Source organism: Zingiber officinale, chromosome 2A (assembly GCF_018446385.1).
Source record: "Zingiber officinale cultivar Zhangliang chromosome 2A, Zo_v1.1, whole genome shotgun sequence".
NCBI lineage: Eukaryota > Viridiplantae > Streptophyta > Magnoliopsida > Zingiberales > Zingiberaceae > Zingiber > Zingiber officinale.
This window is the reverse complement of record NC_055988.1, coordinates 137,450,704-137,465,451: the sequence shown is the minus strand read 5'-3', so window position 1 is coordinate 137,465,451 and position 14,748 is coordinate 137,450,704. Positions and strand designations below refer to the sequence as shown.

The window sequence follows — 14,748 nt, the reverse complement described above, 5'->3', positions numbered from 1 at the left end:
GTTCATTATTTTAGTTCATTACTTTAGGGGCAAAACGAGCAATATGACATAATTCTCTCAGAATAAATAGAATGAGTAATAAGTTCACTCATAGAAAACCACAAAGCAGTAGAGTCACTTTATCATCTAGGTTTTCTTAGCATGTCAATTCATGGTATCTTTCACAATATATAACTATGGTAAAAGACAAACCTTCAAGGCAATATCCAAGCAAGCTCGTCTATAAGAAGGACGTCCCAAAATTAAGCCCCATGTTGCAACAAGACCTTGAGTGACATGATCACCATCACGTGTTTCTTCTAAATGATGCTCATTATAATTTGCATGGCACAAATCCTCCAACAATTTCAATGAAGAGTCAGGCAGTATTGGAGCTTCAACAAGCAGTTTACTGAAGGATTTATCTGTAGCTGGAAAGGAATCCAACAATGCCTTTGCCTGCCAAAGCAGTAGCCAACCAAAAAAGAAAGTTTTAATATAATAAGAGAGTTATGCTTTTAAATAAACAAATATTTGTGTCATCAGACGTATGCTTACAATTCCCAGAAGAAATTTCTCGTAACTAGTAGCCACTGAGGAACAATTGTCTACCTTGGAAATCACTATTGCTTGCAGGTAATAGAGGACATGCATTGCAAGTTCATGGCCCTGCAAAGGTAGAGGAGTTGCAACAAAAGAAAACATATGATCAACAAAAGGGAGAAAGAAATTTTGCACTGTATTGTGCAGTACGTATGAAACCCATCAAACTGAACTACCATATTATTGTTTATCAAGTACTCAGAGTTAGAAAAATAATGTTCCTTCCCAGCACTGTCATAGGAAGACATGAAACAACTTGTCAGCAAGAAATAACCTTAAAGTCCAACAATCCAAGCTAGCATCCTCATCAACATGCACATACATGTCTACACCAAATGACTGTCTATTTATAGCAAAAAATATCTGGGCTATCTTGGTAGATATCTGGATGATTCCTTATTCAGGCATGATTCATTATGCAGAAAAGACATCCAAATGCTGCCTTCTAAGCTAAGTTAATGATGTTATTATTCTTGCATTTTCTATATCCAATGTGTTTTTGGATGTTCATTACAACACCAAGAAAGCAACTATAAAATTACTAGAAAACTTAGACAAACAAAGAGTTAAAATCAAATTATCATTTCTCTAGCAAAGGCAGAAGAATTAGTTGAAAAACAATCCAACTAAAGCATTTTAAAATTATCTCCTAAATAACAATGACAGTGGTGAGAACTGTAATGGTTCATTTATTTAGGATCAGGAAGAAAGATCTAATGGGAAAAAATAATGTGGACAAAGACATAGCAACAAAATTTACTTGCACTACCAACCATAACAAGTTAAAGACATAAGAATTAAATACTCAAACTCCTCGATTAGTGAACAAATCATCATACTCTTTTAAAAACAATCAATAAAATCATCCTATTTACAAGCATTCAAATTAACCAAATCCATATAACATGTAGACGATAATGTCTACAACTACCCCAGAGCGTAGCCGAGCCTGTAACCATGTGACAGATTTGCAGCATGGAGCAAGAGGTCGAATCCCGGCGAAGCCCGTGAAAATTGTCCTCCCACATATGGACCTGCTCGGTACCTGATTTACTCCCTCCCAATGGCATGAGGCCGTCATGGGAGGCACCAGGGTGACGGATTTCACCTTTTGCAGCACGATAATGTCTACAGCTCTCTAATTCCATAACTAAAAACTTGTATGTGATTTATCTTAACTAAAAATCCTTGGTTTATCTATGTTATGTTGCACTGTTTTAAATTTAACTGATAGCGCATACTAAAATTTAGAAGTAATAACCATTTGCCAGTCTTGGCATGCAAGAAACACTACCTTGTGATGAGGATAATCCAATACAATATGTTCTTCTAAAAACATAAGAATGTCATCATCAGCCCCACTCTGCAAAAAGAACATAAGAACACCCACAAGTCATCTTTAGTAATTATAATTAAGCATAGACGATAACATTTCATGTTAGACACGCAAGTGGCAGATCAGATTTAGAATGTTTTAGGAAGTGGCAAAGTCTTTCACATTTCACTTTAAGACCAAAAAAGAAGATGGCATTTAGTCACTCAAGAAAATATAAAACTTTAACCATAAATAGGAAACCATCATAGTAATACAAATAAAATACAAACATAATGCCTTGTGGTGACACATAATAAGTAAAAAACATAAAAAAGCTTAACTACTGCAACAAGTTAGTGCAAACAAAGTGACAATGAAAATATACCCTTCAGATTGCACCATGGAAATGGCAGATGTATACTGAAAATAAGGTAATCTAGAAATAAAGCATTACAATATATCAATTATATAATACCAAAACTAGTAAGAACAGTGATTGACTTTGGAATGGATTGAATCCAACAAACAAAATTTAGCAACTCACAGACCACATTACAATGCACAAAAGTCTAAACGATTAGATTAAAATGGATAGTTCTTACATGTGCAACCAGACGAGCAAGCAATGGAAGGCATGGTTGACTAGATCCTGTGACATGGAATTTCTTGTAATCTTTGATAATCCGAGTAACAGCTAACCTGTGCAGATTGCTTCTCTGCTCATCTTTTAATTCAAGTAGAGACGGATGTGCAATCAAATTATGAAAATTCTCTTCAGAGACCATTGAGTTAATATCAGGGGAAGCAAATTCATCGGATTCTGGAAGATTATAAATATCATCATTAGCTGTAGCATCTGATGGTGTAGACTCTGCCAGCTGTTCTTCAACAGCTTGTTCACAAGTTAAGTTTGGTGGTGTATGGACATCTGAAGTTTGCTCCATAGCCATGGCATTGTCCTGGACTTCTGAGGCTTCTAATGATTGTATTTTGCCTGTTCTCTGAGTATCTGGTATTTCAGAAAGCTCCACCTCAGTTTTATAAGTCAATGGCATGGAAGATTGTTCAACAATGACAGTTTCTGAAGTAGGAACAGCTTTACTAGAGAGCTGAGATGGTACAGTTTGTGCATCACTGCTATTCTCTGAGTTCAAAGGTGCAGAGTGTAGACTTCCAACTGGCCCTGGCCAACGTGGATCAAGACGACGAGGATCCTATAGATGAATAGTAATTAGTGTATCAACTATCCAGTTTCCAGATCTTGCTTAACAACGAAACATACCATACAAAGAATAGTAGATAATTATACCCTCCTGGGATCCCTTCTAACTTCAACAGCAAGGTTAGAGACAGTAGATGTATCAGGACTGAAAATGCCAACTCCATTTGTCCCTACACCAGTGGATGCCAATTCAGCAGGTAATGGAGTTGGTGCAGAAACAATTGCAGCGGTTGGCACAACCTGTGAAGAAATGCTGGAAGAGGGAGTCTCTTCATTTAATTGTGCATTATTGTGCCAGACTGATATCGCCATTAAGTTCTTGGGGAGATGCTTCATAGTTTCTATAACTATATCTGTCATAAGGTCAGCATGAATATTGGAAATAAGAAGCTCAAGGGATTCAGCCCCTCTTTCCCCCTCAGCCAGGAGAGCACCGATCATGGCAATCATCTTTTCAGCTGCTGATAAGTCACCATTCGCTAGAGAAGTGTTTGATGAATAATCACCATTTCCATCATCATTACCATCTGGCAAATCTGATGTCATATGTGTAGAATGTGCCATATTCAGTGGTACCTCAAATTCTATTCTCTTAGCAGGCAACTCTTCAGAAAGAGCAGCACTTGAGAGTCGTGAAATCTTGTTCCTAATCTGATTCCCCGTTTGCAGTTCTTGAATAGCTGGTGGTTCCCCCTGGTAGCACAAATAAAGAACACAATAAACCTTTCTAAGCTCAATATCAATTACGATTTAGTTGGTGAAGGGCACTATTTTCATTACCTTATTGGAACGAATTTCATGGGATACACGATTTATAGTTCTTGCCATTCGTTCAACTTGACGTACAATTTGATCAATTGATTCACCCGGGATTATTGCTCGCAATGCTTTGTTTATCTTGTCTCTGGACTGAATTTAACAGAATTGATGGATTGCAGGAAAATTCAATGTATGATTGTAAAATTAAAATGTATAACAATCTGAACATCAACCGGAAAGAATCTGCTTATCCAATTTTTCATATTTATGATAAGAAAGATTATAAATAACTTAGAACAGGATGTACCTTGACGTAAAAAGGAGAAAAAAAAATCCATTAATACACAAGGATTAAGCACAAGAACTTTACCTCAGTGAATAATGGGTGATTGCACCGTAGAAATCCTACAAAAGCAGTCCTTAGAGAGTATCGTATGCTTGAAGCATGACCTTTTTGGGATTCAAAATTAGGATTGAAAGAAATCAAAGCAGAAAGAATAACTTTGGATTGAAGAGGTCTTCTCTTTACAATTGTTGCAAGACTGTCAACCATAAAAAAAAGATGTTAAAGAATAACAACATAAGTACACAATATTCCATTAGCATGCACAAACAAGAGAACTTGGGGTAAAACTACAAATACAGGAATGGGTATATCGATGCAAATGTAACTTAAAAATGCAGTTCAATAAAAGTAAAGAATGGTCATTAAAACAAACAAAATGCATCAGTAAAAGTGTTACACTATTTAACTTTGTAAAGGTTATACTTGTGATGTTATGGACTTTTTTGCAAAAGTGTAAATTTAATCAACCAAACCCTATTTTCCCCATACCGATGTGTTCACCATTTTCCCCACTCATAACACCCACGCCGCTGCGAGTACGGGGTTCGCCGCCGCCCTTCTTTTCTTTGTCATGATCTCCCTCGTGATACCAGACCTACCCTCTCCCGATCATGTTTCCTTCCGACAATTGCAGAGCAACAACAGCAGCGGTTGGAAAGTGCTGTGGTTGCAGTTTCGCTGTTGTTGCATGAGAAGAACGGGCTCTCTTGGTGATTCCAATGAAGGTCGGAGATAAAAGAAAAGCTCCAAACACCCATACAAGTGCAGTACAATGTGGCCTGCTATAAGTACTGGATTAATTTCTGACATTTCTCTGGTTTTGAAGCTGTAGGAAATTGGCTGACAACAGCCTCTTTCCTGACAAAAATACATATACTTCCTTGATAAATGTACATGCAAATAATCTAAATCTCGATCTTGCATTGGAACCATTCATAGCAATGAACTCTGCAGGTATTCAGCCAGGTATAATCGATTATAAGGCCTTAATATGTGACAAGTGAAGTCGATAGGGCTCAAGATGCTCAAAATGTTTTCCAGAATGTGCTTCAACAGAACTGGAGCCCTGATGAAATGGTTTGGACAATAATTGGACTTTTAAAGGGAGGGAAACCAAATTTGTGCACAGAGTTTCTCCAAATGGTATAAGCTAAGGAATTGCAAACCCATTTCATATATGTATGATAGTTTATCCAGAGAAACATTGAAACAAGCCATACTCCTAAATAGATCCAAGATGTGAGGACAAATTCCCTCTATTGTGATCTACCGTCAAATTGTGAAGCATTCGCTACCAAACTGCTCAAGTAGGAGTTCACCAACTGAAGCAGTTTACAGACTCTCATTTGACTAATTCCAGACATGATTTTGTAAATTCTCTGAGAGAACCATTTTTCAGTTGCAAACTCGTTGGAGATTGGAAAAATGAGCCAAAAGCCTACATGGTACAACTGCAAGAATGCTCCCATCAGAGAGCAACTGGAATATGCCAATGGGTAACAAGTACAGACGGCACTTGAGAATTCCATATCATACTAACCAGAAATACAAACGCCTTAAGGTGTGCAAGCTTGAAGCTTATAGAAGGAAAGTGTGCAGTATTCCCAAAACTAAGCTATTTAATCTTTGTATAAAAGGAAAGCCGACCCACCTAGTGGGATAAGGCTTGACTATTGTTGTCATTGTAATCTTTGTATAAAAGGAACCCATGTATATGGCATGAGTTACAAACTCGCCTCAGAAGACTGAGCATAAAGATCCACCAGGAAAAGGAGTGCAAAGTTTCCTAAGGCGAGCCGGTGTGATTTAAGTCCTTGATTCGGATGGGCGTTCCTCCTTGTTTCCTAAAATAATATTGTACATGATTAAACTGATGAAATAGATGTTGTAAAATTAACTGTGATTTTATTTTAGAAAGGAATCAGTTATACTCATCTTTTTGCTTGATAGTTGTCTCTTATATTGCTTGTTCTTTTTATATTCTAGTTAATTATCGATTCTGTTTGTTCTCTGGTAAGAGTTTCTGATTATCAAGAGATAACTATAAATTAAAAGAAAAGTATGAAACTCAAGGGTAGTCCCCATAAAATAACTTCAGATACTATGAGAACAATGATAAATTGCATATATTAAACAAATCAAATAATAGATAAATTATAAATGAGAATTATGGATTTGCGCTCTATAAGAGCTGCAAATTCACAAGAGAATGAATGCAACACTTAAATCGTGTTCTGCCTCCACGCTCTAGAAAAGAGTGTAACTAAAAAAGTTGTAGTAAATTAACAAAACAATGAATACATTACTTATATCATAGAGCTTCGATTGTGCACTCAAAAGGAGTTGCATGACTGATTATGTTGAATTATTAAATGAAATGAATTATCGATATTATAAAGCATTGGTTCCACACCCAGAAAGGGCACTTGGGTCTTTTCGCGTGTTTATGCTTTAGCCATTTTATATAAAATGTTTTTGTCATTATGTAGGTTATGGGTTGAAGCATGGATTAAAATTTCGTACTGTGCCGAACGAAATGGACGAAATTTATTGTTCCGCCCACCGCTCGGCACCGACACTCCGAGCCATTGTAGGATCATGGTGATCTCTGTCATGGGGGCCTCAGCGACCCAACGAAGATCACGACACATCAGCAATTTAAATTTTTTTTCTTCTTTCTTTTAAAGAAATTATTTTATTTTTGTATTTTTACTTTTTTAATATTTAAGTTAAAGTTTTTAATTTTAATTAATATATTTTATATTTATAAAATACTGAAATCGTATCGGCACGACACAGTATGGTACTAAAATTGTGTCATTCTAATCATAAATCGAGTCGAAATTTTAAACCATGAGTTGAGGTTCATTTCGAGTGGATTGTTATATATATATATATATATATATATGGGTCTCGTACTCTCGTTTACTCTTATTTACGATGCATTCTTATAAGATGGATTGTGGATCGTCCACCTTTTATTTTTATCCTATATATATGGTGCAAGAGAAATTATATAAAAAATTCTAAAAAAGTGAGGTGTTAGCATAGTGTATCTTGAACTAATAAAGGATATGTATAAGAATATAATGACAAGACTAAAGACTCCATTAACCGAAGTGTCTCCATAAAGATGGGTTATATCAAGGATCATCTCTAAGTCTCTATCTTTTTACACAAATCATAGACTAACTAATTGGACACATCCAAGATATGGTACCATGGTCTATGTTGTTTGCAAATGATATTATTTTGGTAGATGAAACACATAAAGGAGTAAATGACAAACTAATCTTAGCAGGAGACACAAGAAGTGAAATATTTTAGGCTTAATAAAGTAATGATAGAATATATAGAATTTAAGTTTTGCAATATTATATGTAATGAGCCTATTATTAAGATAGGCGATAACGAGTTGTCTATAATTATTTTTGCAAAAGGATGGAGGGAATGAGAGATATCTTATATAAAATACAAGCAGGATGCTTGAAATGGAGGAGGGTGTAGGTGTTCTTTGTGATCCTAAAATACTTGTAAAACTTATAGTAAAGTTTTACAAAATGATAGTTAAATCTGCTATGTTATATAGAATTTGTTACTTGGGATAAAAAGAATTGATACTCTTTATTAAAGAGAGACATATTTATATATAAACTAGGAATCTATCTTAGGAAACTATAATTAGGCTAATTGACAATATATTAACTAATATATACAGATACAGATAATACTCACCTAAAGTTAGAACATAAATATTAATCATACCCAACTTGTTACAAAGATAATCAACCCAAATCTCATTTAAAGCTTTTGTGAAGATGTCCCCTAGTTATTCTCCCGTCTTCACATATCCTATAGAAATCAAGTTTTGCTAAATTTTCTCACGAATACAATGACAATCAATTTCAATGTGCTTAGTTCGCTCATTAAACACAGAATTAATACAATATGAAGAGAAATTTGGTTATGACACCACAGTTTTGGTGGTACTAAAATTTCAAGTTCTATTTCAATCAAGAGTTGATATATCTACATTATCTCACACACAGACTATGTCATAACCCCTTATATTCTAACTCTGTACTAGATCGTGACACAACATTTTGTTTCTTACTCTTCCATAAGATCTTCAATTCATTTTGGAACTTACCTAATCAACATTTGAAAAACATTCAATATAAGTGTACTCATGATTTGCATATACGATACCCCATATGGGTGCTTCTAGTAAGTAACACAAAATTTACTCTAACGTTACCCAATGATGAATGGTTAGAGATGGCATAAACTGACTGATAACACCAACTGAATATGCAATATTTGGACAAGTCACGGTAAGATAATTCAACTTCCCAACCAACCTTCAATATCTCTCGGGATGTTTAAATAGTTCCTAACTCATGTGAGGTGCATGTTCTGAGTCATTGAGCACTACATGATTTTGTCCCCAATTTTTCTATCTCAGTTAATGAGTCAAGGGCATATTTTCTCTGAAATAAAAATATACCTTTTTTACTCCTTGTAACTTCAACACCCCAATAAATATTTTAGCATCCCAAGTCTTTCGTGTGAAACTAAGTATGAATAAAAAATTTATGAGATGAAATTCTCGTAGTATCACTTCCTGTGATAACAATATCATTGAAGAGAAAATGGTCAGACTTGCTTTTCATAATACCAAATTTTTCAACAACTTGACTAAATTTTCCAAACCAACCACGAGGACTCTATTTCAAACTATACAACGATTTTCGAAAACAACAAACTCGCCCCGACTTCCCCTAGCAACAAAACCAAGATCACTATGAAGAAAAATATTCTTGATATCAAGTAGATGTAAAGGCCAATGATGAGTAGCGACCATCGAAATAAATAATTGAACAGATGTCAACTTTACAACAAGAGAAAAAGTGTCACAATAATCCACATCATAGATCTAAGCATAGCCTTTAGTGATAAGACGGGCTTTTAATCTGGCAACTAACCCATTCGGATTAACTTTAATTGTGAATACTCATTTGTATCCAATAGCCCATTTCCATGAAGGTAGATCGACAAGACCAAGTGACATTGTCATCTAAAGCATTCATCTCCTCTATCATTGCATCTTTCCAACCAGGATGAGATATGGCCTCATGGGGAATAGAGATAGAGTCAAGTGAAGCAATAAAAGAACAAGACAACGACAATAGGTTGTTACAAGAAACAAAAGAAGTAGGATAAGTACATTAGTGTTACCTTTGCGTAATGCAATAGGAAGATTATCGCTCAAGACTGGATATGATGACGAAGTAGTAGATGCAAGGCATGAATCAAGATGTTGACGCCTGAAGTAGACTTGAATAATAGGAGGCTTGACAAGAACCGGTTCCAAGACAGGTGCGAAGGATGTGATAGGATACACCAATAAATCATCATCCTCCCTTTGACGAGTCGGAATAAGTGAAGATGGGAAATAAGGTGTGTCTTCCACAAAGGTAACATCAATTGAGACAAGATATTTGTTAATATTAGGACAATAGCACCTATAACCTTTCTGAAGATAAGAATAACCAAGGAAGATACACTTTGAAGACTTGGGATCTAATTTAGTGACATGTAGTGGAACATCCTGAACAAAACAAGTGCTATCAAATATCCTAGGGTTAACAGGAGACGACTTATTGGGAAAAAGAATTTTGTAAGGGATCTCACCTTAAAGAACAGCGGATGCCATGCGGTTAATGAGAAAACATGTTATAGAAACTGCATTAACCCAAAAAGCTTTGGAAACATTCGTTTGAAATAATAGGGTCCGTTCTCAAGAAGATGTCTATTTTTACATTCAGCCACATCATTTTGGGATAGAGTATTAACACCAGATGTTTCATAAAGTATGTCATTCTGACCCATATAAGATTAGAATAAACTAAACGAAAATAACTCAGAACGATTTTTCATTAAATATAACCAAGTTACATGAGAATAATCATCTACAAAAGTAACAAAATACCTAAATCCAGGTTTAGACAAAATAGGACAAGGATCCCAAATATTAGAATGAATTAATTCAAAAGGAATAGTAGCACGTTTATTTACTCTAGGACTCAAACTAAGACGGTGATGTTTTGCAAACAGACATGACTCACAATCTAATGAAGATACCTTACCATATTATGGACAAAGTCTTTTGAGCAAAAGGAGAGATGGATGTCCTAACTTATAATGAGCCTTAAAAGGAGAAGTGACATTCAAGCAAGCTAAAGAATTTGGGAGCGATGCGTCAAGAATGTAGAGGTTTTCAAACTCATGCCCTTTATCAATAATCTTCTTCATCAAAAAATCCTGAAATAAGGAATGATTAAGAAAAAATAAGAAGCAACAGTTAAAATTACGAGTTAGTTGACTAACAAAGAGCAAATTAAAGGATAAATTTGATAAATGTAAGATAAAGGAATGAGAAAGCAAATGGGGTAGAATTTATAGTTTCATACCCACGAACACAAGATAGAGACCCATCAGTTAAAATAATGGTAGAAGTGTTAGCTTTAGATTGAAAAGTAGAAAATAAACTAGAATTACCTATCATATAATCTGTGGTACCAGAATCAATGATCCATTTGAAGGATGAGGAAAGAAGGCACGTGTTTTGTGTACCTGATTCAGCAATAGCAGTGACAAAGGAGATGAAGACTTGAGTGGTTCCTAATATTTTAAAAACTTGGCAAATTTATCTACAGAGATAAGGATCAATTTATTAGAGGCATCATTAGTGGATGTAATATGGGCCAAGTGCTTTTGCTTACTTTTATACTTAAGCTTTCTGCATTCAAACTTCGTATGACCTGGCTTAGGATAGTAGTTGCATATAATACCACCCGAATTCGGCGTTCTAGTTTCAAAGTCCTATGAGCCACATCCTTTATTTCTACTATGACTAATTGATCTTCCAGGCACAAAATTAGTAGTGTGACTCACAACTCACCAAAGCACCACTAAGCAAAATGGGTGTAACAGGTGCAGTACTTTCTATTTAGAAAACATGACTAAATACATCTTATAAAGAGAACTCAAAACCAAAGAGAACTTGTGACTTAGCAGACTCAAAGTCAGGAGATAGACCAGCGAGGAAGCTCATGATAGTCATCTTCTCTCATTGGTGTTGTCAGGCTAAAGAGCAGTAGCATATTAAGCTCCTCATATGTCTTCTTGAATGCTATAAAATAATTGATCAGAGGCTATCTTGTTTTTCCACGTGGTAAAATGCTTTACAAACCTGCGGGAGAGATTTCCTTTTCTAAAGTATAGAAATCCCAAGTAATCCATTAGTTCTTTAACAAATTCACAATGATTAATCAAACCAATTACCTCACTATTAATACAATTTTGAATCTGAAGAAACAAGTGAGCATCCTCTCTAAGGCATCTATGTTTCGAATCATCTTGAAGAGGATCATCAATCAAATGACCATCTTTGTCAATACTTCGTAGATAAAGACAAGCAGTCTTACTCCAATTCAAATAGTTTGAACCATTTAGCTTATAGTCTGTAGACATCACAAGCACCACATCCATCACAATAGAAGGCTTATTTTCATAAGACTTTATCCCAAAGGAAGTTAAATAAGAGAAAAATCCGAAGGAAAATCCAAACCATCAAGTACAGACAAACCTACATGCACTTAGGTGTTGCTATCGTTGAGGAAAGCAGGGAGACACGTTTAGGGCGGCGATCGAGATTGGGCCACGCCGATGATGCTTCTGATGATGCATATCGAGAGAGCAACGACAGGGGTCGCCGGGGATAGGGCTAACACGGTGGCTGCTTAGCGACCAGAATCTTAGACAACAACGTCGTGGAAGTAGAGCCAATGCCTAGTGCGGGGTGGGTCAATACAGAGTAGCCAATGTGTTGTGCGCCGGGGAAGAGGAGGGGCAGTAGCAACCGGTGTGGTGACGAGCAACAGCCAACTTCGTGCACAAACAAAGGACAGAAGGAAAGAGTGTCGGCGAGGAGGTTATGGTCGGCTAGTGGAGGCACATGCGCATGTGCGACGATAAGGCAGTAACGTGCCGTGGAGATGAAAGTATATGAGAGGTAGAAGAAGAATAAATGGAACCCTAATTTCGAATCCCTAATTTTGAAGTTGCTCTACTATCATGTTGCTTAAGATAAAAAGAATTGATACTCTTTATTGAAGAGTGAGGCATATTTATACACAAACTAGAAATCTATCTTAGGAAACTATAATTAGGCTAATTGACAGATATATTAACTAATATATACAGATAATATGGTAACTAATATATATAGATAATAGAGTTAAATGTTGGACTATGACTCGAGCACATGAGTAAAAGATGAGAGTTGCAAAGATGAGGATGTTAAGGTGGATGTGCGAGCATACAAGGATGGATAAGATAAAAAAATAAAAATATTAGATAGAAAGTCAGGATTGCACCTATTGAGGAAAACTCTAGAAAACAGGTTTAAGATGGTACAGACATGTACTTAAACAACTAATAAATGCTTTAGTTAGACAATGTGAAACTATGACAAATGTACACATCAAACGAGAAAGATCAAAAAAACTTAATTAGAAATAATAAAATATTATAAAATTTATTTAAATATAAATAATGATATAGTAGGAAATAAAGTTCAATGGCATAGAAAGATTCATATAGCTAACCTCATCTAGTGAGATAAGGTTTAATTATTATTGTTATATGATGTATTCTCATTCCAAGTAGATTGTAGGTCATTCATCTTATATATGAAGTATTTTTTAATTGGTGGATTGCAAGTCATTCACTTTATTTATAAAATGTTGATACTTGTGTAAAAAAAAATTGAAAATGTATAACATTATAAAAATGGAAATAAAGAGGAAATGATGAAACTAATTAAAAAGGAACAAAGAAGAATAATGAGAAAGGAGGTGATGCGGGAGTTAATGCCATGATGCTAAAAGAAAATAAAAACAAAATTTATAGAGATTTGTTTTTGCCTTCTATGATATGATACATACACATTGTTTTCTTGCCACGGTTTGCAATTATGTGCTCACTCCCTCTTTTTATTATATCCAGATTTGCAAACTTGAGGTGATCTTTGATGTTTGGATAATATTATTGGATTATTTAATGAGAGATACTCAATGACAATATTGGAGACGGTTCTATTAGATCTCATTCATTTTTATTTTCCCTTATTGAATGGATTATTGCTATTTTGCATTTTGATTTTTGATTTTTGTGTATTATCTCATTGTCAACATGAGTCCAATTAAGTAAGTCAACATGGGGTTGTAATCATGAGTCAAACATTATGTCACCATATTTTTATATTATTTAATGCGGAAACAGTCTCTTGCAATGCAGGGTAAAACTCCATATAATAAACTCTTTTTCGAGACCTGCATTGGTTAGAACTTTGTGCACCGAGCTGCCCTTTTTATTTTTATATATTTAATAAATTGTTCAGCATTTATTAGGTATGGCCTTGAGCATCCTTAGTGGTGTTATGATGCAATGATGGATATTATCATGAGTAGGGAGGTTTACCCTTTTATAGGGACGGATGCCTTTAGGTCATGACAAAAAGTATCAAAAATAAAAATGCAAACTAAAACATTTAATCTCTTTGACAACTTAGCGAGAAGTATTAACTATAGAGTTATAAAAACAAAATCAACCATTGTATAATTAGCTTCACTAAATTATTTCATTACCCCATTTCTTATCTTCAGAAATGGAGAGTTAATGCACAATTCATGGTATCATGTATAAGATCAGAGAATTTATTTTTGAGCACTAAATTATGAATAAGGATGCAAAAATGGGCAGCCCTGTACAAAGACCCAAACAAAGCTGCGTCTCCGTTACTCGTGCTTGGGTTATCCCTTCCATACCATTCAGACTCAACCCTAATGAGGCTGTCTTGTCAAAAAGCTAGAACAGTATGTTTGCACACTTGATAATGTGATATGTTTGGCATCTAAATCCATCCATATGTCAGCACAGAGTGATTACTGCTTGAAGGCACAAAGTCAATAATCACACATTAAAACTAGGAAATTGTAGGTGCAGCGGAGGCCGGCAAGAGGGGGGTGAATTGCTGTAAAAAATAAAATATACCCTCCTCGAACTTTCAACTCAATTAGTGCAATAGTAATAAAATAGTAAAGCAATAAAAACTAAATACAGAAAGACAGAGAAGACCGGGAGTTAACCTGGTTACAACCAAGACGGTTGTTAATCCAGGACGATGAAGAGCTCAGTAGAAAAATTCTCCTTATCTGAAGGCGGAGAAGTCTTTTACACTTTGGAAGTTTAGAACTATTGCTAGGATGGTTACACAATGATTGCTTGAGTTGTTGTGACTTTCCTACCTCCAGGGGCCTTTATATAGGTCCTGGAAATCTTATCCCGAGAGTCCAAGGCGCCTCCAGCTCGGTCAGCGGATAAACCTTATCCGCAGCGCAAACGGTCAAACTGACCTGGCTCAAGGCGCCTTAAACAAGCCTTTCAAGGCGCCTTCAA

At 35.5% G+C, this 14,748-nt stretch overlaps 1 protein-coding gene across 10 annotated transcripts in view; it reads right to left on the bottom strand.

Moving 5' to 3' along the window:
• LOC122042416 overlaps positions 1–14,748 on the bottom strand; it is a 64,551-nt gene that overhangs the window by 37,405 nt on the left and 12,398 nt on the right. For all 10 annotated transcript variants that reach the window (XR_006129213.1, XR_006129214.1, XR_006129215.1 and 7 more), the window contains 7 exons: positions 4,249–4,420; positions 3,900–4,028; positions 3,207–3,812; positions 2,500–3,111; positions 1,877–1,945; positions 538–648; positions 193–438 (listed from right to left, as the gene is read on the bottom strand). Coding sequence is in view for 5 of the 10 variants with exons in the window: in XM_042602532.1 (XP_042458466.1) it covers positions 193–438; positions 538–648; positions 1,877–1,945; positions 2,500–3,111; positions 3,207–3,812; positions 3,900–4,028; positions 4,249–4,420 (1,945 nt within the window). In the remaining 5 variants the exon portion in view is untranslated. The remainder of the gene's footprint in view (positions 1–192; positions 439–537; positions 649–1,876; positions 1,946–2,499; positions 3,112–3,206; positions 3,813–3,899; positions 4,029–4,248; positions 4,421–14,748) is intronic.